This window comes from Crinia signifera, chromosome 6 (assembly GCF_055691185.1).
Source record: "Crinia signifera chromosome 6, ASM5569118v1, whole genome shotgun sequence".
NCBI classification, from domain to species: domain Eukaryota; kingdom Metazoa; phylum Chordata; class Amphibia; order Anura; family Myobatrachidae; genus Crinia; species Crinia signifera.
In genome coordinates this window covers 273,187,880-273,211,125 of record NC_139222.1, presented here as the reverse complement: position 1 = coordinate 273,211,125, position 23,246 = coordinate 273,187,880, and the positions used below count along the sequence as shown (strand labels likewise).

The window sequence follows — 23,246 nt, the reverse complement described above, 5'->3', positions numbered from 1 at the left end:
CGCTGCCTAATACCAGGGGAGGGGGGGAGCGCTGGAAAGGGGGGGGGGGGACACCAGTGTGTGATCCAATATAGCGGTTCAGACCCGTTCACACTGCACAGATAACGGGTCTGAACCATGTAGGATCCTTCTTTTTAATAGTTTTGAATTAACAGTTTTCTTGAACCAGTAATTTAAAACCGGTGCTTTCACTCTGCAGCTCTAACCGTTTTAAAAGGCTAAAAAAATCGTCAATATACCGTTTTAGAGCTGCAGTGTGAAAGGGGTATAATACGGTGACACGATGCACGTGGACACAGCTGGAGGCGCCCACATATACAGTATATTGTGTAAGGTGCAGATGCATTTAAACTTCAATGAAAACCGTGTATCGAGAATACGCTTGACATATATGCAAACGCTGTGAATTTCTGCAGTCTGGCAGTGTCACAAGCAGTCTTTGCCAGTCTGTCACTTACGTATAGAGGTCCATAGGAAACTCCTTCATCATGTGAGTGACTATGAATTCTACCAACAGATCTAAAAGAAGAGAACAGGGAATGAACTGTGGGTCGGGCACTCATCACCGGCCCTTTTACATCCACACCTATAGACCCAGCTCCCTATCTGTAATGCAGCTTATTAAAGGCTAGCAGCGCTTACCACAGGCCACTCTGGGCTACGCTACTCTTTGGGAGACGGCTCCCATTTATTTTGAATAAATAAGACAATGGCAGGGCAGGATTACGGTTCCCAGTTTTCATTAGAGGAAACGGATGGATGGAGGGGGATGAGGGATTTCCATGGAAACCGAAACTGCTAAAAATAACCATCGGAGTAGCAGGTCTGTCTGTGTTTCTCTGAATGAAGCGCTCATTATTCAATACAGATAAGCCCAGAAGCTGAACTTAAGGAGCCCAGGCAGCCTTCTGTATGGGGGGGGGGGGGGGGAGCGTTGGTTTATCCTGTTCCAGCTTTCTGATTGCTTAACTCTTGCTGGTGATACTGTATAGAGGAGTTACCAGCAATCTCCCAATCCCTATACTGTTCCTGAATTCCAATCGTCTTCCAAATTCCTTCCATTTCCAAATCACATTTACCAGGAAACTAAAGGTTTTACATCACGAGGGACAATTATGCTGTGCAATGTCACAATGAGAACATTTCCATGTCTTTCATAGTGTACTTGTCTTTTAAATAATCATTTCAAAATGTATATAAAAACAGCAGACGCATGAATCTCTGTGACAGGGTATAAGAAACAGCTTGATAACGACTTTTTTCCTTTATTTGCTTCTTTACACTAATGACTGATAATTCTGAACCATGGCAACCACAGTCACGTGACAAACGATGTAGCGAGCAGAGAGGCTTTGAAACACTTTTCTGAGTCGGTTTTCACTGTAATTACATTAAAGTTACGATGTGCAGTATGGGTCCCTCTACACATTCCAGAAAAAGGTCACTTACCTAGAACGGCACACACCAGGGGGCGGCAGGGGATATTTTTGTCAGCTGCCTTTTTCCGATGCCTCATGGGCTGCAAAATGTTACATAGGTATAATATTGTCTTCATTTATCTTCTTAAAATAATATCTTATAAATATACATTGTTTAATTGGCAATAATATAATAAGATTCCCCCAATTCATATGGTTAAATCTCACCCAGTTACATTCTCCCATTAGTTTTCTCTTGTGAGGACTTATTCACGTTATAAAGGTAATGTACTTGAATGGAGGGCTGATGTATTAAGCCTGGTGAAGTGATAATGTGGATGGTGATACCGTACCTGCCAATCAGCTCCAATTATTTTTGAAACACCAGCCTATAACTTTACAGTTAAGAGCTGATTGGCTGGTGCCTTATAACCTTTCACTTTATCACTTCACCAGGCTTAACCCCTTGAGTGGTGTGTTTTGCTGGGGCAGAACAAACCTACCAGGGCAGGTTTGTCCTGCCCCAGCAAAACCCACCACAGATCCTAGGAAACAGCCACCCCCCCCTCACCTCCGCTCCTGTGTTAGTACACCGGAGCTCCCCTGCTGCCGCTTCCCCCTGCCACCTGTCAGTCATCACAGCAGCAGGCTCTGGGATGTTTCGTGGCTCGGGAGGACTCGGGCACCTGAACTCTCCCGAGTCCCCCCCGAGCCGCGCCACCCATCCCCGAGCCTGCCGCCTACATCACTTATGGTGGCTGGCGGCAGGGGAGCTCCGGCGTACAATCGCCAGAGCGGAGGGGGTGAGTGGGTGGTAGAGGGTAAAACAGGGGGGGGGGGGGGTGATGGGGGGGACCCCCCAAAGGTAGTGGCACCACTGGCGTGCACCTAATGCAAAGTGGTATGCCCGGAAATTTTCCAGGACAGCCCGCTGTGGCAGCGCAGCTGAGCCTGGAAAATTTCTGGCCATACCACCCAGGGGGTTAATACATCTGCTCCTAAGTCCTAATAACATTTTTCCACAGCAATGAAAATATAGCTAGTAAACCCGCTCCAAGCAAAAGCTTCGAAAGCTACCTTCTGTGTTTGTGCATGTGTGAGAAAGAGCTGTAGGGTGAGATTTAATAGGATGAGAGATTCAGAAAGTGAGAGATTTGGTGAGAAATCTCCAGTTTTTTTTAAAGCGGCAATCATTTACACGGCAAAATCAAACAGGATTTGCAGTGTAAATGATTGCCGGTTTAAAAAAAAACTGGCGATTTCTCACCAAATCTCTCACTTTCTGAATCTCTCATCCTATTAAATCTCACCCTTAGTTTCACTCTCTGCCAGCAGATGGCAGTGTTTCAAGGACTCACAGAAACTAGACATATATAGATGAGAACAGAGCAAGTAACTGATGCACCCAGTGTCAGCCATATGTTTACACTGAAACATACACAACACTTTTGTTCCCAAAAGCACAATGTCAGTAAAATGAAACCAACATTTCTCCTGATGAAAGCCTATTGGTTGTCAATTAGAAAATAATAATTAATATCTTTCCATGCTATTTTTTTTTTTTTTTTAAACAAAATCTACTTAAACAAAATCTCCATATTAAATTGCAAATGTCTGGTAAGGTTTGTGTGGAAAACGTGAGGTAAATACTGCATATTAGTGCGCAGGGACACCATCTGTGGCAATCGCTCACCATTCTGTGGAGGTTCACACGGAAATTCATGTTGTCGTCATGTAGGAAAGCGTTGGCGTACTGGTCCTGTGCAGACATAAGAAGAATGTGCATAGTTAATGCCGGTGACTGGGCTCTGTGTAACCTAGTGTTCCCGCTAAAACAGCCTGCCTCCTACTCTTATGGTGATACCGGGGAAGCCCGGCGCCGCAGTATATAGCTGTGCCCGGCGCTTTCCCGGCAGTGCAGAGCCTTCGGGGCGGCCGGGCCTGCCCCCTTCAGTGACGACGCCGGGCCGCGCCTCTTTTCTCGACGGTGGCTGCCAGGCCCGTCCCTTTTGTGACGTCGGCGGGCCCGGGACCGCCAAGAACACAGTGCCATCGGCGGGCCCGGTCCGACCCCTTGACGCTGCCCCCGTGCAGTGGCGCCCTGCCTGCCCCTGTTCCTAGAAGGAACACTATAACCAACCATATCCTCCTGACAAAAACTGTATCGCCGACTGGAATCGTACATGCAAATGTCCTAGTCACATCACCACAATGATGTAAAGATTGGTTCAGCCATCATTATAGGTTTTGAAAGCTGTCAAAACAGTTATTGTGTGACTCAAACACCAATCACTCATTAAGGTGCAACAGCTAATGGGAAAACGTGACAAATCGCTATCAAGAGATGGACTAATGCTAAAACTCCACCATTGCAGTAATCGGGTCGGACAGTATGGAATCAGAAGCTGCTTCAGGTACCTTGGGCCTTGGTCATGTAGGACCTTGAAACTCAGTTAATTAATCTGGAACATGATTCGCCATCTTGCAGGCAATCAGTGGAGGGGTAGAGAACGGGGCTGGTTGGGTAACAGCCTGGCAGCTGTGTTTTGTAACAGCTGTAATCGGTGCAGTTCTTTTGCTGGGAGACCAAGGTAGAGGGCATTGCAGTAATCTAATCAAGATGATACAAATGCATGTAAGACTTTTGGCAGGTCTTCAGAGGGGAGTAAGTGTTTGGTTCTGGCTATGTTCCTCAGATAAAAGTATTAGGATTGTGGCTGATATCTGATGTTTTAGCGTCAGGCCACCATTTAGCTCCACGCCAAGATTCCGCACATGATCAGAGTTTTGTCATTCTGTACCCCCAAGTGTCCATCCAGTTGGGTGGCTCTGCTGCAGTCTTGTCCTTTGATGTTGAGGTCCAATCATAAGCACTTCTGATTTATCAGGATTCAGGGCGGTATTCAATGTTCTCTGATAAATGTGTTTTTATCGAAATTATTACATTTTTTCTGTGCTCGAAAATTTTCACCTATTCAAAGTGGGTTTTATAGACTGTCTATACGGTATCGCTATTTTTTTATTTTTCGTTGGTTTTGCTTATTTTTCACCGATAATTTCGACTTGTTCAAGTGTCTGAACTTGAAACTTGAACTTGAAAGTGCCGTATAATTTATCACCTATTTGATGTTTTCTTTACGAAGACTTCTATGCGATTAATCGTGTATTTATCGCCACTAGGTATCGATTTTATTTCCATGCGTAAATGAAAGTCAAATAACTAACTTTTTACCCATGATTCATCTCTCTCATAAACAAAATCACTCCTACTCTGAGACTTCAGGGAGAGAACAGCTTTGGCAGCAACGGCGCACGTGTCTAAAATGACACCAACTCCGTGCAGCATGCCCATATATAGCTTTTATCGATGGTGGGAAAGCGATATAGAAATTCCCACCATTCGCCTCAAAGGTCTTTTAACGCAAGGAGGCGTTACGCGTCATATAAATTTTGAATAGCGGGAAAAGTGACATACGCAATAAATGTATGCGATGCGAAACAAACGAAAAGGGAGAAGTATCGCCATGCGAACCTGTAACGAAGAACATTGAATACCGCCCTTAGTCTCAGCCAACTGGCACAGATCCGCTCCTGGAGCCATTGGGTGCTCAGTCTGTAGGACATGTACAGTTGTGTATCATCTGCATAGCAGTGGTAGGCCAGGCCATGATGTCTGATTATGTCACCAAGTGGCAGCATGTACGCTGCAAAAAGCATGGGGGATCGTATAGAACCTTGTGGGACACCACATGGCAGAGGCACTGATGGTGACGAGTATACTTCAGAAAAAAGGCTACAGGGATATGGTATTTATAACAGGTTAGTAAAATGCAGAAATTTCCTTTCGGTTGGAGACCGTTTCTACGGCTGAGCGCTCTAATTAGGCTGTCAATATTTCGGTAGTCTGCCCGGGCACGGATTCTGTATGGTACACAGAGCATATTTATCTTCGTTGAAAGCCAGTCGGAGAGAACAGCAAATTACATTGGCTTTAATATGCGGGGAATCAAGTAATCACTTATAAATTCCAGATATGTAATCTTACCTTGGCTCCTCGCCACCCTGTACTTAGCGAGCACGAGCGAGATTGCTTTTGTGTCCAATATGAAAGACTAATTGCGTTTGACGCATTGCCTTGTCCCATTGGCTCGCTTCGGCTCATTAGCTCCCAGATCTTGGATTTAATTTTTACGCTTTCATAAGCAAATATATTTTTAGCTCCTGTCAGCTAGGAAAACGTCTGACTTTTTCTTCTTCTCCACAATAGCAGTCTACCGTTATAGGAGCAAATGTACGCCGAAATACGTACAGTCTCCATGAGACTGCACTGGCTTCACTGTGACCGGCAGTGTCTTCCTATTAAAAGTCCTACCAGCCAGTCCCAGACTCCACAGGCAGTCCTATTGGGAGATGTTCCCTCCCTTCAGGACTGCCAGTCCGGGCTGCTATAGGAAGTGAGCTGGCTTCCGGTAGGAAGCCCCTTCCTGCCTTGCGTGCAGCACAATTTGACTTCTATGGGCTGCAGTCGGCGCAGTCCATAGAAGCCGGAAGTATGCACATGCGTAGTTGCACGGCGCTGACTGCGCATACTCCGGTCCCGGGGCCTGTCAGTTTCTTCATGCACGCACCGGGACCCAGGAACCGGTGGGAAGTTGTAGCAGCAGGGGCTCTCTTCCGCTGATCAAATGTAATCTACCCCAACCCTCTTGATCACTTGCATAACAGGTCAGGATTTAAGGATATCCAGGGTAAGGCCAGATGATTTACTGTTATGAGAGTTTTAGTCATTTGAATGTAAACTTCTGTGAGGAGTTTTAAAAGACTGCGAATGGTTTCCACTGATATAATGTAAATACTGCGGTGGGAGATGTCACATCACCGCCTGTCATTGCCAGTCAATTCCTATAAACAGACAATGTCTCTTTTAATAGAAAAAAATAAAATACATTTATCACGGCTGCTAGAACGAAAAAGTCAAACCCATAAAAAAGGCAATCAATAAAAAGAAAAATGAAGCCGTTGAGCCAGAAAACATGTTATCAGCTGCCAGATAAGTTACACTCATACTGTGTTTATTATCTTTTATTTTCTTCTAATTGATTTTGCATTTGTAAGTGTTTTCAAGGGCGGATCCAGAAGAAAATGACAGGGGGTGCATCATAATAGGGGATTGGGTAGGGGGGAGGTTTATTGGTGCCAGGGTGCACGCGCTCTCAGAAAAAGGGTGTGGCTTCACTGCAGAGGGTGTGGCCTCACAGGATACTGGAAAATTGGGGATAGAGAATGACAGAGAGAGGACAACAAGCAAGGAGAGACTGACAAGTAGTGGAGAACAAGGTGAGGGTAACAGGGAGAGGGAAAAGGAGTGGGTAATAGGGAGACGCAGTGGATGATGTGGAGAGGCAGATGGTATCTGGCAGAAAATTGGGCTGAAAGGGTTCACTGGGACTTAAAGGGAAAGCATGAGTGGGGAGAAAGGTAGAAAAAACATGGGGGTTTAATACAAGAGCTAAGAGGAGACAAAGAGGGGGGAGAAAGGGAGAAAGAACGGGGGGGGGAGAGAGAGAGAGAGAGAGAGGGGGGGGAAAGGGAGGGAGAGAGAGAAAGAAATGAAAGGAGAGAGAAAGGGAGGGAGAGAGTACGAGCGGAGTGCCATAAGAGAAAGCAGGAGTGCAGAGAGAGAAGTACAGTAAGAGAAAGCAGGAGAGTGAGTAGAGAGAGGACAGTGTGGAAGGAGAGTAGAGTGGAGATTGCAGAGAGGAGAGCAAAGAAAGATAAAGAGACATGTTACATCAGCCACACCTGCAGTGTAGCATGGTTTTGTCCATTAAAGAAGGAATTTGCTTTTGCAAACCAACCAGAATAATCCCCAGTGTGAGAGGAGGAGAGAGACCGAGAAAAGGAGAGAGACCGAGAAAGGGAGAGGAAGGAGAGTGGAGAAAGACAGTGAAGGAGAATGAGAGAGAGCGGAGAGAGAGAGCAGAGAGGTCAGCAGAGAGAGCATGGAGAGGAAAGAGAGTGAAGGAGAGCGGTGAGAGCAGAGAGCAGGCATGTCCAAACTATAGCCCTCCAGATATTGTGAAACTACAAGCCCATCATGCCTTGCCACAGTTTTTCTATTAGGGAATGCTAAAATGATTGCAAGGCATGCTGGGATGTGTAGTTTCACAACAGCTGGAGGGCAGCAGTTTGGACATGCCTGGCATAGAGAAAGAGAGAGGAAAGCATAGAGAGAGAGAGGTTGCAGAGAGGAGTGTGGATAGAGAGTGGAGAGAAGAGAGAAAGATAAAATGCGAGTATGGAGAGAGAAGGAGAGCGGAAAGAGAGCAAGAAGGAGAATGAGAGAGAGCAGGGAGAGTGAGAGAGGAGAGGAAAGCAGAGATGAGAGGGGAGGAAGAGAGAGAGGGTTAAGACACCTCTCCCCACTCACAACACATGTATCAACATGTTGTAATGAACACTCATAACCACCCCCACCCCCCCCCCCCCCCCCCTAAAGGTGCCTAAGGCAGCTGCGGGACCTCCTGTCATCAGGGCGAGCTGCAGTGGTTCCTGCGGCGAGAGCGCCGGGCTGCATCAGGTCCTGTGCACCTGCGACAGCACAGGAAGGTCCAACCGGCTCTATTACAGTAAAAATAAAAAAGTGACAGAAATGACAGGGGGCACATGCCCGTGTGCGCCCCACCCTAAATCAGCCACTGAGTTTTTGTATTTATCATCTGACGGATATACAAGTGTCACATATCAAATGAATCTACAAAGTCTCCCGGTGTGTTCTAGTCACATCGAGTTGCAACTAAAGATGTCATTTCGCCAAAAAGGTTCCCGGCACTGGTGGCGTTGCATGGGACCGGTCAGCTCGCTCACTGCGTGGTGTATTGAGGCTAGATGTATGAGGACACATCTGTAGTTAAATGTGCTTTATTAAATAAGTCATTGTCTCTCATAGGAATGGACGAGTTCCAAGAAATATTTGTTATCTTATACACTGAGCAACTCTAGTGTGACAGAAATGTATGTGACACTACTGTAGTGCACAATTCTCCTTTTTTGTCGTGCACGGATCATGTAAGCCAGGCATGGCCAAACTGCGGCCCTCCAGCTGTTGTGAAACTACACATCCCAGCATGCTTTGCCATAACTTAAGCATTCCCAAATAACAAAACTGTGGCAAGGCATGATGGGACTTGTAGTTTCACAACAGCTGGAGGGCCATAGTTTAGCCACGCCTGAGGTAACGTGAGTAAAGAAAGAAACAGAGAACATTCTGGTCATGTATAGCGTCGGCAGCATGCGTGCCCAATATGGCAGCACAACAGAAGTGCTGCGGACGGCGCCCTCTAGTGGTGGGCACTCATTAAACAACTGTAATTCCCCCCATAGTATTCATTCATTGTAAAGTATAAGAAAGTCAGCCTTACCTCGGCGATGCAGGTCAGGATGATGAGACAGAGTTTGCCACTATTAAGTCGATGTTCATCTACAACAGAGAATAGAGGCAATGATGAGTAGGACGCACCATAGACGCCATCTATTGTTATACGCTCTGGTGACATAGAGGTGTATTCAATGCCGTGGGCAAGCGGCGTCAGCGAGCAGGGCTTCCTGCTCGCTGTCACCACTCACCCTGTCAGTATTCAACGCACCCCCTTCATACGCCAATTCCCCCTGGCTCCGTTTTTTGAGCGAGGGGGAATTGGCGTATGTGGCTCCAGAAGCAGCGAGACTCGCGGCTAAATACAGTGAGTTTTCTGCATTAGCCGCGGGTCTCGCTGTTTTGGGGAATTCTCGCCGTCCTGTGACGACGAGGATTTCCCCAGAACGTTGAATAAGGTGAGCCGCTGGCGAGGGGGTTAAACAGCGAGGATCGCTGGTTATCTGCAATCCTCGCTGTTTAACCCCCTCGCAGGCCGCACTGAATACTACCCATGACTGACCTCTCCTACTAATGGGAGGTGATTATGTCCCCCCTGCACAACAACAGAAGAGCGCAGCTCTGGGAGGTGAACACAGCCGTCTTTGCATACTGCATTTATTGTCACATTAAAGGGCTACAGTGACACAACTGCGCTTAAAGTTCCTCTTTGACAGAGCTGACGGTTACACTTGGCGGCTCAGACAAAAAGAAGCATATACCCATGCTTTTCAGGCATGCCTTTATATAATCATACAGCACACCTTGTATTTTATAGCTGGCAGGCAAACTCCAGGCACTGTGTACAATGTAACACAGGGAGGAGCTCTGTGTCGTATATAAGGGAATTTAAGGAGAAACTAGTTTGATAAAATGATATAACAATATGGATGAAAAGCACCGACGGAATGTTGACAGATAAAACATTATGTTTACTCCCCTGGTGGGCAGCGGTATAGGAAGCTATGGCAGGTACACAATAAAATACTGAATACAAAAATTCTGGCGGTAAAAAGAAGCACACAGATAAATGACAGGTAGGAGGATGACGATGTGTCACCCTGGTCACACGGTTGTGATTAGATGACACACTGTGTCAGGGGAATCACAGTGCAAAGCAGCTCCACACTGCCATATACAGAACTCGCCGGCGGATGCCCGTTTGTTCAGCATGACTGCCGGCGTGACGCCCTATTCCCAGTGTTTACCTTTTGTGTCTTGCATGACGAGGGAGCTGTATTTCAGGAAGGTAATGAGCAGATTACTCGTCTGTACATCAGCGTCGAGGGGAAGTTCCGTCGGGCCGATCACTGCAGTAAATAAATAGGATGATTAATGGTTTACGTTTTCATAATAAGGATTCAAAACATGATTACGCAGAAACATGGCATCAAGGCACGCGACTAATACATTATTATAATAAATCGTATGCACAATGTGTGACAATCTGATGGAAGGGGTCTTATTGGTGTACGATTAGTGTATCCAATACTAGCCTTTAGGCATTTACTGCACCCTAAAGGAAGACACTAATTCCAGGTTCAATAAGGTAAACCAAGCCTGATTCAGAAAAAACCTGTAACATCCAACCAATACAGATGTGTTTTATTACATCTAGTGTACGCAAGCCATGTATCGCGCCTTTCAACTCGCACTCTGTTGTGTCGCTTCTTGGCGTTTTAAGTTGCATAATGCTTTCTTAAGTCATCTCGCAAAGCAGCACTAGAAAAGCCAGAGAGTGTAATAACACGTTCTGTACACCAGATGTCGCTTTCCCCAAACTATCCTGCGCATGCGTTAAGTTGCAAATGAAGTCTGTCGCGGATGCTGCCGATTGCCTGTAGGAACTGTACCGTAATTCGCTACACAGTAGAATTGAACAGTTACAGTAGTTTGAATCTGGCAAATGAGAATTGGCATTTGCAGATCATTTTCATGTTATCATCAGCACACTATACAGTAATTATTGTTTAATTGTTTATTAATTTACTATTATTATTATTATTTCTAAGGCGCCACAAGCGTTAGGCAACACTATACATATATATTATACTGTATATACGTACGTTGTACACAATTATATAAAATGTATATAATTTTTTTGCGGAAAGGACGCTTGCAGAGCATGTCACACTGTGAGCTCAATTCAGGTACAATCAGGTTTGGCAACTCTGCAGAAATCCTGAGCACCCAAACACCCCCAGTGCCCCAACTCCCAAATAACCGCCAACCCAAATGGGCCAAAAAGCCTGAATACCCGAATGTCCAAATGTGGCCGAACACCCAAATGTGCCTGAAAAAACCAAACAGCAGCCTATAAAGTAATAGGGCGCACACATGGTGAGATATGCAATATTTTTCTATTGGATTTTGCTTATAGAAAATCGTATGGGCATCGAATGGTTTTTCTACATTCGTCGCGCTCCCGATGTAGTGTAAATCGAATAGAAAAATAGTCTTGGCAGCCAAGACTATATAGTCGGAATCTATTAGTAGAAAGTGGAAATCTAATGTGTTCACTGCAACATTCGATTCGATGTCCATCTCCTGGCTAAAGCCGGTGTCGAAAAGGAGACTTCAGAGCAGGTCGAATAGTCTGTATCTAATAGAAATCCAATCGAAAACGGAATCGAATCGTGTAGACGCACCAAAGGAATTACCAGAATAAACAAATAAAAAAGGGCGAGCATAAATAAATGGAATATATATAAGCGAAACAACAGGCTTCCAAAACAATAGACCGGTCATCCCTAAACAAGGGACTCGCAAATGTAAAATAAATAATAGACTCTCCAGAATAAATGAAAGAACACTTATGGTATAAGGGAACTGCCAGCATTAATACATAAGAGAATTCCCAGGAGAATCTCCGCCGTAAATAAATAGGAGCATCAGTAACCTAAATAACGCAGAGTATACTCTCAGCCTAAACGGAGAACAAAACAATCAGCATCCTTAATGAATACGAGTGTCCCGATCCTAACGAAGGAAGACAATTACCAGACTAGGAACAGAATCGAACTTACATGTGACAGGGGCAGTGACATGATGTGAGGAGGGGAATGAAGCCAGCAGGAAGCCACAGACTGAGAGTTATATAGTGAGAGGAGCAGGGTCCCCCAGCAGCACAGAGTATATCAGGAGATGAGTGATGTGTCAGTGAGGAAAGTGCTCCATGTGACAGGGGCAGTGACATGATGTGAGGAGGGGACTGGAGGCAGCAGTAAGCCACAGGCTGAGAGTTATATAGTGGGAGGAGCAGGGTCCCCCAGCAGCACAGAGTATATCAGGAGATGAGTGATGTGTGTCAGTGAGGACAGGGCTGCATTTGACAGGGGCAGTGCATGATGTGAGGAGGGGAATGGAGGCAGCAGGAAGACATAGACTGAGAGTTATATAGTGGTAGGAGCAGGGTCCCCAGTAGCACAGAGTATATCAGGAGATGAGTGATGTGTCAGTGAGGACAGGGCTGCATGTGACAGGGGCAGTGACATGATGTGAGGAGGGGAATGGGGGCAGCAGGAAGCCACAGACTGAGCGTTTCTATAGTGGGAGGAGCAGGGTCCCCAGCAGCACAGAGAATATCAGGAGATGAGTGATGTGTCAGTGAGGACAGGGCTGCATGTGACAGGGGCAGTGACATGATGTGAGGAGGGGAATGGAGGCAGCAGGAAGCAACAGACTAATAGTTATATAGTGGTAGGAGAAGGGTCCCCAGCAGCACAAAGTAAATCAGGAGATGAGGAATGGAGGCACCAGGAGTCCACAGTGTGAGCTGTTGGTGCACTAGAGGATTGGGGCAGCTATTTATAAAATCTGGTATCCCCAAGTGTGAATAATATTATCAGGCCTATTTATTGATTACAATGTGCAGGATATCTCAGCAAACCACCGGTTTTGGAGTGTACCCGTATATAATTTCTGAATAAATCCAGGGTCAATGAAAGCGCCACCGGGCTCTGATAAAAGAGCAGTGGTAAATGGGAGGGGCATGGCCAACAGGATGAGGCGTGGCCACACCCCTGTAAGGAGGTGCGGTCTGTGTATCGGCACACAGACTGCTGCTGCCTTTCTCCCTCGTTCAGCACATGGCACTGTGCAGCTTATGCTGAGCGGCGGAGAGAGGCTGTGCTGCTGCGACAGCCTTTGCTCTCTATTCAGCGGTCTATGCAGTGGGGAAGGGGGTCATGGGACCCGGGCTCCTCCAACAGACCCAGGCAAAAAGTACCCCCCTGACGGCACTAAATACAACACAAAAACAAAATTTTAACTTTACAAAACTTTTGAGAATTGCATAAGCATAAACCTTCACCGGGCCTTAAGACTAGAATACAAATATATATATTAGTATCACAAGGAATCATTATACAGACCTAGCACAGTTTGCAGCTTACCCTACGGAAGAGACAGAACTGTACAGAACACACCGAACTCGCTGCAATTGAATATGCCAGGCATGAAGCTGGTGGAGTTGGTAGTGTATAAATCTGCGGAGGGAACATCTCTTGGCAGAGCCATAAAGCAGGGCAGTGTATTTATACAAATGCTCCGACATCTACATAAATTCTCCTCCAAATACAGAGCTACAGAACATTGTAATTAAATCAAAGAAAGAAACGGCCTGCGCTCATTCCCAGCCATCTTCCTGTCTATAGGATCACATTTTATATTACTAAACATTAAAACCAGAATAATAGAGAAGCTGGAAAGAGTAAGATTTAAACATTTTGGGAAAGAAAAACATTTTTTTTTTACGAGATAGGATGAGAGTCTGATTGGTGGAAAGTTTACAAGTAACAGAACTCGTCACTTCTCTACATTGTGGGGTTAAATGTGAAAACGGTTAAATGCAATTACAAAAACACATACAGAGGGTAATACAGGGGCAGAGAACAAACACAATAAGGTGTTATAAACAGATTGTACCATCTGAGGAGGGCGGCGTCGTACCCAGCGGGGTGGTTGGTGTAGTAGGAACGGGGCTGATTGGAACGGTCACTAACCCCATCTCAGGATGACTCTAAACGCAAATGGAAGAAAGGGTAAATATTAGGATACACAAAAGGACATTTTGTATTGTTTACTTGATATTTCCAATAAAAACAGATTAAATACAAAAAATATATATAGTATACGCCATATGTCTCACACACACACACACAGCATAAGAATAACCCCCATTTATATAGGAAGAATCATTTGTCAGCTGTAGCACTAACCTATGCTGGTATAATGGATCCTTACTTGTTGGAATGATGTCACACACAGGAAGACTGCAGTGAATGGGTTCCGTGTGACACATTTAATTAGCTGGATATGTAGAGTACACACAGGGAACGATGCAGAGATAAACATATGCTCATTGTGGGGAGTATTGTGTGGGAGTGTTCTGTGCTGTGTGGGCGTGTTCAGTGCTGTGTGGGTGTGGTGCCAGTGCTGTATGGGCGTGTTCAGTGCTGTGTGGGTGTGGTGCCAGTGCTGTGTGGGCGTGTTCAGTGCTGTGTGGGTGTGGTGCCAGTGCTGTGTGGATGTGGTGGGGCGATGCTGTGTGAGAGTGTACAGGGATGTATTTGTGTGTTGTCAGTGCTTTGTGGGCATGGTGCTAATGCTGTGTGTGCCATGTCGACCTATTTCAGCTGTCGACCTTCAGTGGCCGACCCAATTTGTGTCAACCTCCATGGCAGCCATTACTTTGGGAAATACCAAAGCATTCAAGGGGGGGAGGGGTGATAAAAAACACGGACAATTTCATGCTTCGAAAATAATCAATTCATAATACAGCATGTTCAAGCACAGTTTTCCCGAGCCAGTGGTAGGATCTGCTGGCCACCCAACCTGGGACCTCCTTCCCCGTGCAGCGGTGGTGGTGGTGGCGGCGGCATGCAGCGGGGTCTATCCGAGCGGCGGTTGGAGCTTGTAGCGGCATTTCACCGGGCGGCAGGATGCGGCTGCTGAATATTTTGGAATGACTGGCCAGACGTTGATTGGCGGAGAGTCTCAGCCAATCAACTTCCAGCCAGTCATTTCAAAATATTCAGCAGCTGCATACCCGCTACCTGGCAAAATGCCGATACAAGCTGAAACCTCCCAACCGTCGCTCAGACGGACCCCGCTACCCACCACCACCACAAGCTGGCCTTTGCCCGCCCTTCCCCGCAGCAGCTCCCCAGGAGTATTACATGCTTAAGACATACACTGGCCCGATTTGTCCTTAGGACAAAGTGGGCCAGTGTATGGGGGCCCTAAGGTGAACAGAGGTTTCATTTTTCTTATATCTTCTACTCTTCGCAGATATATAGAAATTGTTCTCAGAACATCTAGCATATGTCAGTTTTCTTTGTCCTCATTCTTTGGATTTGGAAAGAACGCCATCAAGTCTACCTGAGGCACCTCTTGGATTTAAATCAAAAAGTCAGATACAACTTTAGGAAGAAAGGTTGGATTTATCACGTTTCACAGTTTTTTTGTTTTTTCTTGCAGGTGTTCTTGTTCCCCAAAGGTCTGCAACTTCCGCACTTCTTCCGGCATCCGACGCACTTACCAGCCCGCCCACCTGCAGGGCTAACAAGCGCTGCGGGCAGGACAAACTGAGCGTGTCCTCCAACCCACCCGCGTGAATGCTGACAAGCGCAGTGGACGGAAAACAGACAGCGTGATAGAAGCGCTGCAGCCACAAACACTGGCCGGCTATGACCACTGCATAAAGCAGGGAATACCTTCTTCCCCCGGAGGCCACCTCTTCCAGCAGCGGCTACACGGAGGCGCATAATGCTGGGCATGAAACGAGGTACGCCTCAGAAAACCAAACAAAGCTACTCCACACTGGAGATAGGAAAAAGACTAGGAAGGGAAGGGGAGGAGAGTGTACAGTATGTACCCAAGGTGGGCGGATATATAACTCAGAGTATACTATGTCTACCAGCATCTACAAGTAGGTCTATAATATATATATATATATAGCAGGTGCCGGCACTCCTGTTATGGGTCCTGGGGCCCCGGTGCCCGTTGGTAGAAATAGAGATGCTGGAATGAGACGACGGCACTTGTAGGACTTTCAAACAAACTTGTGTATTCAAAATAATGACCAACGTTTCGAGGTGCTTACACCCCTTTGTTTGTACCTTGACAAAGGGGTGTAAGCACCTCGAAACGTTGGTCATTATTTTGAATACACAAGTTTGTTTGAAAGTCCTACGAGTGCCGTCGTCTCATTCCAGTATATATATATATATATATATATATATATATATATATATATATATATATATATATATATATATATATATATATATATAGTACTTGTGTATTTTCTAGTGCTGTACAATTTAGGAGATTTGCAAATAAAGGCATAAAGACCACACAAGGTAATAAAATCGATTATCTGGGTAAACATCGGGTGGATCCGATATACATATACATCGCTCAGTGTGAACGCTCAATATGCGCGCTGCCATGGTCACATGTGCGGCCCTCCAGTTTGATGAGCTGCACAGCTAACCTAGCGATGCCACTGGTGGTTTGTTGCCTATTGTGCAGTGCTTATGCCGACCCAGGCGACAAACGATACGTCGGACCAATTTAATGTCGCCTTCAAACCACTGCCTAGAAAGGAGTGGCAGGAAGGTTGTTTTAGTGTGTTCATGAGCAACGATAAATCGCATGTGCCCAAGCGATGAGATAGATTGTTCAGTCTTAAGCTAGATTGCAGTGTGCGGGCTCTTGAATTGGCTGGTTCTGGGCTCAAGAGGACGTGTCAGTGAAGTCGGAATGATTGACAGTTGGTCCAGTGTGCTTGCCTTAAGGTGCCCATACACGGTGCGATGATCGCACCCATTATGGGCTGGATCGCATCGCAACGCATGTGATTTGCGTGCGATCCGAGGGCAGAACAAAAAGTATGGCAGCACATCCTATTTGTACTGTGCGATGAGATGCCCACGGGCCGCATCACACGGTGCAAACGCACCAGGTATGGGCACCTTTAGAGAGAATCCTGAATTTGATTCTTTACACTGTAGTGGGCATGTCCTTATACCAATGTGTTTCCTATTGGTCTGACGGAAGACGAATCGTTATGGAAAGGAATTTATTATACATAAAAAGACAACATAATGACATAAACCACCAATATGATCATGCATAAGGATGAACTCACCTGCGCCAACACAGTAATGAAGTTCCGATTCAGATGCACGGCTTCATAAAGTGCTAATAAGATGGCCTCGTTCGTTCTGTTCAAAACGGCACAGGGACAGTTACACAATATAGAAGATAAACCACCAAACACAGAGCAAATTAAACTGCAGAAAAACATAACACAATTCCTATGGTACCACATACGTCACAATATCCCAAACTCCGCCCTTGCTGTCCACATTATAAGGATATCCATGCTTGATACCAGATGGTTAAATCGAATAGATCAAGGTACTAAGGAGCAGATTTATTAAGCTCGGAGAAGTGATAAATTATCTGGTTTTTATCACCGGCCAATCAGCTCCTACCTGTGAAGTTACAGGCTGGGTTTGAAAAATGACAGGTAGGAACTGATTGGCCGGTGATAAAATCTAGACACTTTATCACTTCACTGAGCTTAATAAATCTGCCCCTAAATTACCTATGCTCAACCACAGACATCCTTAAAACCTGGTCTGTAATGGCGTAAACTCTGGCATACACAAATGGTGGTATTCCATTGTTATATCGCGCCAGATCTCCCGTCTATAATGACGGGAGACCGTAGGGCGGTATTTAATTGATCTATTTTTGGGGGCATACAGCGCTCATTATGGTGTGGTTTAGCCATGCATTTGCGCATTTCAGCTCACCAGCCCCCGGGGATAGTGAGCAGAGATGCTAGTAATAAACAATTGAATACCACCCGCAGAGTCTTGTAAGATGAATGATCTCAGGTCCTCAAACGCGACTGTGTTAGAGCACCGTGTGGTCAGCCCGCATAATGCGTTAAACGGCTTGTACCCAAAACAAGTACGGAAATCCCAACAAACTCACTTACATGTACTTTGAGAAGTGTTCCCATTTCATACAGCAATTAATCCAGTTGCGCTTAATTGGCAATAAATTAAATTAGCATGGAAAAGACGCAGACCAATGGGAGCATTGGATCATAGCGACCAATAAGCCGTTAGCTAAAAGTTTAAAGAATTCACTTGATAAAAGCTAACTTATTATTATTTTTTTACAACTTAATCCATCAAACTCTTTACCCGTTAAACCTACCTGCATGATATGCAGCAGTATTACCCCACGGCCTGCCGAAGTATTACCCCACGGCCTGCCGAAGTATTACCCCACGGCCTGCAGCAGTATTACCCCACGGCCTGCAGCAGTATTACCCCACGGCCTGCAAAATATTACCCCACGGCCTGCAGCAGTATTACCCCACGGCCTGCAGCAGTATTACCCCACGGCCTGCCGAAGTATTACCCCACGGCCTGCCGAAGTATTACCCCACGGCCTGCCGAAGTATTACCCCACGGCCTGCAGAAGCATTACCCCAAGGCCTGCCGAAGCATTACCCCACGGCCTGCCGAAGCATTACCCCACGGCCTGCCGAAGCATTACCCCACGGCCTGCAGAAGTATTACCCCACGGCCTGCAGAAGTATTACCCCACGGCCTGCAGAAGTATTACCCCACGGCCTGCAGAAGCATTACCCCACGGCCTGCAGAAGCATTACCCCACGGCCTGCAGAAGTATTACCCCAAGGCCTGCCGAAGCATTACCCCACGGCCTGCCGAAGTATTACCCCACGGCCTGCAGAAGTATTACCCCACGGCCTGCAGAAGTATTACCCCACGGCCTGCAGAAGTATTACCCCACGGCCTGCAGAAGCATTACCCCACGGCCTGCAGAAGTATTACCCCAAGGCCTGCCGAAGCATTACCCCACGGCCTGCCGAAGCATTACCCCACGGCCTGCAGAAGTATTACCCCACGGCCTGCAGAAGCATTACCCCACGGCCTGCAGAAGTATTACCCCACGGCCTGCAGCAGTATTACCCCACGGCCTGCCGAAGTATTACCCCACGGCCTGCCGAAGTATTACCCCACGGCCTGCAGAAGCATTACCCCACGGCCTGCAGCAGTATTACCCCAAGGCCTGCCGAAGCATTACCCCACGGCCTGCCGAAGCATTACCCCACGGCCTGCAGAAGTATTACCCCACGGCCTGCAGCAGTATTACCCCACGGCCTGCCGAAGTATTACCCCACGGCCTGCCGAAGTATTACCCCACGGCCTGCAGACGCATTACCCCACGGCCTGCAGCAGTATTACCCCAAGGCCTGCCGAAGCATTACCCCACGGCCTGCCGAAGCATTACCCCACGGCCTGCAGAAGTATTACCCCACGGCCTGCAGAAGTATTACCCCACGGCCTGCAGCAGCATTACCCCACGGCCTGCAGAAGCATTACCCCACGGCCTGCAGAAGCATTAACCCACGGCCTGCAGAAGTATTACCCCACGGCCTGCAGAAGCATTACCCCACGGCCTACAGAAGTATTACCCCACGGCCTGCAGAAGTATTACCCCACGGTCTGCAGAAGCATTAACCCACGGCCTGCAGAAGTATTACCCCACGGCCTGCAGAAGCATTACCCCACGGCCTACAGAAGTATTACCCCACGGCCTGCAGAAGTATTACCCCACGGCCTGCAGAAGTATTACCCCACGGCCTGCAGAAGCATTAACCCACGGCCTGCAGAAGTATTACCCCACGGCCTGCAGAAGTATTACCCCACGGCCTGGTTTCTTATGACCTTTTATAAGCCCATCTCCCACCATTATATTTAAAGATTTCTTTTACTGGATTTTTCTTCATCACTTTGAACCAGTGATGGGGAACCTCTTGCGCTCCAGTTGTTGAACTATCCATCCCAGCATGCCCTGCTACAGTTTTGATATTTGGCCAATGCTAAAACTGTTGCAGTGCATGCTGGGATGTGTAGTTTAGCAACAATGGTTCCCCATTACTGCTTTAAACTATCATCTATCGCTAATCAGCCATTCTATCTTAACAGATGGAACGGCTGATTATTCCTTAACAGAAAGTGAATAAATAGTTTTGCAGGGACACTGATCGGTTTTAAACTTTCTGTATATGGAGCTGTGAAGACAGATTGTAGCTAAAAACTCTCACAGCTCAAAGTGAAAGTAAAAGCTATCACAGCTCAAAGTGAGCGTACATTGCAGAAATCGTCATTTTGATTGGCTTTTAACTAGTATCAGATAAGAGTCATCATTCAGTTGACACTATACAGTCTCTAAATCACCCAAGGGCAAACACACGGTCAAGGGATGCTGGGTATTGTAGTTCAAGAACATCAGGTCATGATTCTCAATAAAGAATAGCAGAAATTGTTGAGTATGCCCGACCCACAACACGCCAATAACTCCAATTATCTACAAGCCCGTGCTACAATTACGATTGCTGTTTTTTACTTATGAAAAAAAAATATGTTTGTTTTCTCATCGCTTTGTTTTAGTCACAATGAACACAAACAATATGGAGAGTACTCACTGCACAGATATCTTCTCATCGGCATCGGCTATGAACATACTGCCCACCTGTGGACACAGACAGAATTGCAAGCTTAACAAGCCCAGTGTTTAAATGACAAAACTTTATCAAGGTGCGTGCAGAGGCATCGATTTGCTTTCGCTTTGATTCCGATTTCCCCTCTCCACCACCTTTCGATTTTGCCTTTGATTTTCACAATCGATCTGCACTTTTGTATTTGATATCGATTTCGATTTACATTCAAGGCACAGTGTACACATTCAATTAACTGGATTAAATTCGATATTTCCTTGGCTACAAAGTCTATTTTTCTTTTTGATGTAGAGAAAACGGGAGCGCGCATCAAATCGAATGGCAGTCGAAAGTGGTCCTTAAAACCATTTGATTTTGATTAGGTTTCAGGGAAAAATCGAAGATTGTGTACACAGCTTTAAGAGGATAACAGCGACGATTCAAACTTTCTGGACAAACTGACATGAGCGATCCCTACACATAGGGGTCCTTAAAGATGTCTTCACCCCAAATTATCCACTGCATAAGAATGCTTTGCAATTTGCTTCCATTGATACGTTAGGACTAACAGTACATAATTCAGGAGGCGAGCTCTGGGCCCTGATCAATGAAACAATAGTAATTCCAGGCTCCCGCCACCAATACTCTGATGTCTGGGTGCAGCTTCCCCAATCTGAACCTAGAATCTCAGCGGTGGGATGTGTCACAGCAAGCAACACTGTCACAGCTACTCCATACTTGCCGACTTATGAGCTGCCCTCTCCGGGAGAGGGCAGCCAGCTCTGTTAGGTAGGGGGGCGGGGCCATATCCGGGAGTGAAAAAGAGGCTGTTCGGGGCGGGGCCATATAGATACTGGCCTGTTTGGGGGGGCGTGCCTGCAGCGTCGCATCATTTTAGCCCCACCCCCCGCCGTGCAATGCAGGTATTTCAGGCATTGCACTGCGGGGAGGGGCTATCGCGGCATTTTACCCGCGGACCTCCCCGCCAAGGGAGACATCGCGAGAGATGGGGGGATATGCGGGAGGATTACTAGCCTTTCCGGGGGATCGGGAGGGGGACCCGATTTCCGGGACCCTCCTAGCCATTCCGGGAGGGTAGGCAACCCTGAGCTACTCTAGCCTGGCCAATGGGATCTACTCTAGCCTGGCCAATGCTTGTTCGCCGTCCCATTCACCCCTAGCAGTGCGGGTGTGGGGGGGTGGCAGTGAAGGGACGTGCCCATGGGAATGCCCAGCATTTTACGGGCGTTACCATGCTAATGCGTCGGTGATGTGGGTGCGGGGGGCAGGCAGCTGACGACAGTGGATGTCAGCTTCCCGCACAGGGCGCTCGTAGATGTGAGACACCAGAGAGGAAATTTGCAGTTTTGCGAGTCAACCAGAATAAGGTCCATAGTACTCACCATACTCGTTAGGGCAGAAAAGAACCCGGTCTGGTTTTCTTCCTGCTTGTCCCTGTATTGTCTGAAAGAGAAAACCCAAACGAACACATTTCATGCAGACCGAATGGAATCCTGCCAACCCGATTCCTTATCAACTTGGGGCACATAGCATTCTGTATTCAAAAAGAACCAATTAGATCTCATGTTCTATTATTCTAGTGCAAATAGGAACCCAACAGATCTCAGGTTCCGTCAGCCTAGTGCAAGCAGGAACCAATCAGATATCAGGTTCCATCAGTCTACTGCAAGGTGGAACCAATCAGATCTCAGGTGTCAGTCTAGTGAAAGTTAGAGTAAAGAGTTGGCAGGCAGCAGGATCGCTGAGTGCGGCAAGTGGACAGACAGAAGGGTTGACCTCTGTAGTGATCTCAGGACAGTCAGTACACTAGGTACCAGGCCGCACGAAACACACACAAGCTGACATATTTAAGTGTACATACGTGTTGTATTCAAACAGCGCACGGGCTATTACCAGTCCCATCCCCTAAAATAAGATAAGGGAAAAAAAAGTCAATACACATAGATGAATGAGGACATATATCATGCCATGAAGAGGAAGAAGGGATAATGGGTAGGAGAGAAGATCACGTCTCACTCACGTTCAGTGTTCCCTCATCATCCACAATAGACAACTTCACAATGTACGGGTTCACAGACTGGAGAGAATGGAAACAGAAAGCCGGATCACGGTGTTACTGTGGCTGGGAGAAGCCTAGTTACACACGACAAGGTCTACAGTACCTACAGGCAGTAATACACACTGATGTTACACAACGTGGTGACACATAGTATACACAGTACATGACAGGTGGGCAAACTGCTGGGAAACTACAAATCCCAGCATCCCCCGACAGTCCGGAACTGGCACTTGCAGAGCTGGGTGCGCTTCAGTGAAAAGCTCTGCTGGGATAACGCGAAAACATCACGGACGGTGTAATGGTTAGCATTGCTGCCTAACAGTACTGAAGTCATAGGTACGAGTCCCACCATGGCCCCAACTGTGTGGAGTTTGTATATTCTCTCCGTGCTTGCGTGGGTTTTCTCAGGGTGCTCCGGTTCCCTCCCACAATCCAAAAATATACAGGTAGGTTAAATGGCTCCCAACAAAAATTAACCCTGGGGCAGAGACTGATGGGAATGTTCAAATATTCTCTGTACAGCGCCATGGAATATGTGTACGCTATATAAGAAACTGTTAATAAATAATAATAAATACAGCATAGCAACAGGCGGCCCATCTTGGCTGACCAACATGGAATGCCGGCTCCCCCTTAAATTTTCTTTATGCCAGAAGGGGGCAGCAGGGAGCACAATTGGTGTTGCTGCAGGACTGAATGAGTCCCGCAACATGTAATGACCGCTGCACACTAACCTCTTACACTATTTCCAACACAATAGATTACAGGGCATGCGGAAGT

The 23,246-nt window shown here is 46.7% G+C and overlaps 1 protein-coding gene across 1 annotated transcript in view; it reads right to left on the bottom strand.

Annotated features, from left to right (window-relative positions):
• ARMH3 (armadillo like helical domain containing 3) overlaps positions 1–23,246 on the bottom strand; it is a 103,391-nt gene that overhangs the window by 57,567 nt on the left and 22,578 nt on the right. Inside the window, exons 9-19 of the mRNA XM_083149642.1 lie at positions 22,428–22,484; positions 22,269–22,312; positions 21,790–21,850; positions 20,375–20,421; positions 16,988–17,063; positions 13,759–13,852; positions 10,041–10,142; positions 8,840–8,898; positions 3,112–3,177; positions 1,450–1,519; positions 459–519 (exon numbers count right to left, since the gene is read on the bottom strand). Coding sequence (XP_083005768.1) covers positions 459–519; positions 1,450–1,519; positions 3,112–3,177; positions 8,840–8,898; positions 10,041–10,142; positions 13,759–13,852; positions 16,988–17,063; positions 20,375–20,421; positions 21,790–21,850; positions 22,269–22,312; positions 22,428–22,484 — 737 coding nt within the window. The remainder of the gene's footprint in view (positions 1–458; positions 520–1,449; positions 1,520–3,111; positions 3,178–8,839; positions 8,899–10,040; positions 10,143–13,758; positions 13,853–16,987; positions 17,064–20,374; positions 20,422–21,789; positions 21,851–22,268; positions 22,313–22,427; positions 22,485–23,246) is intronic.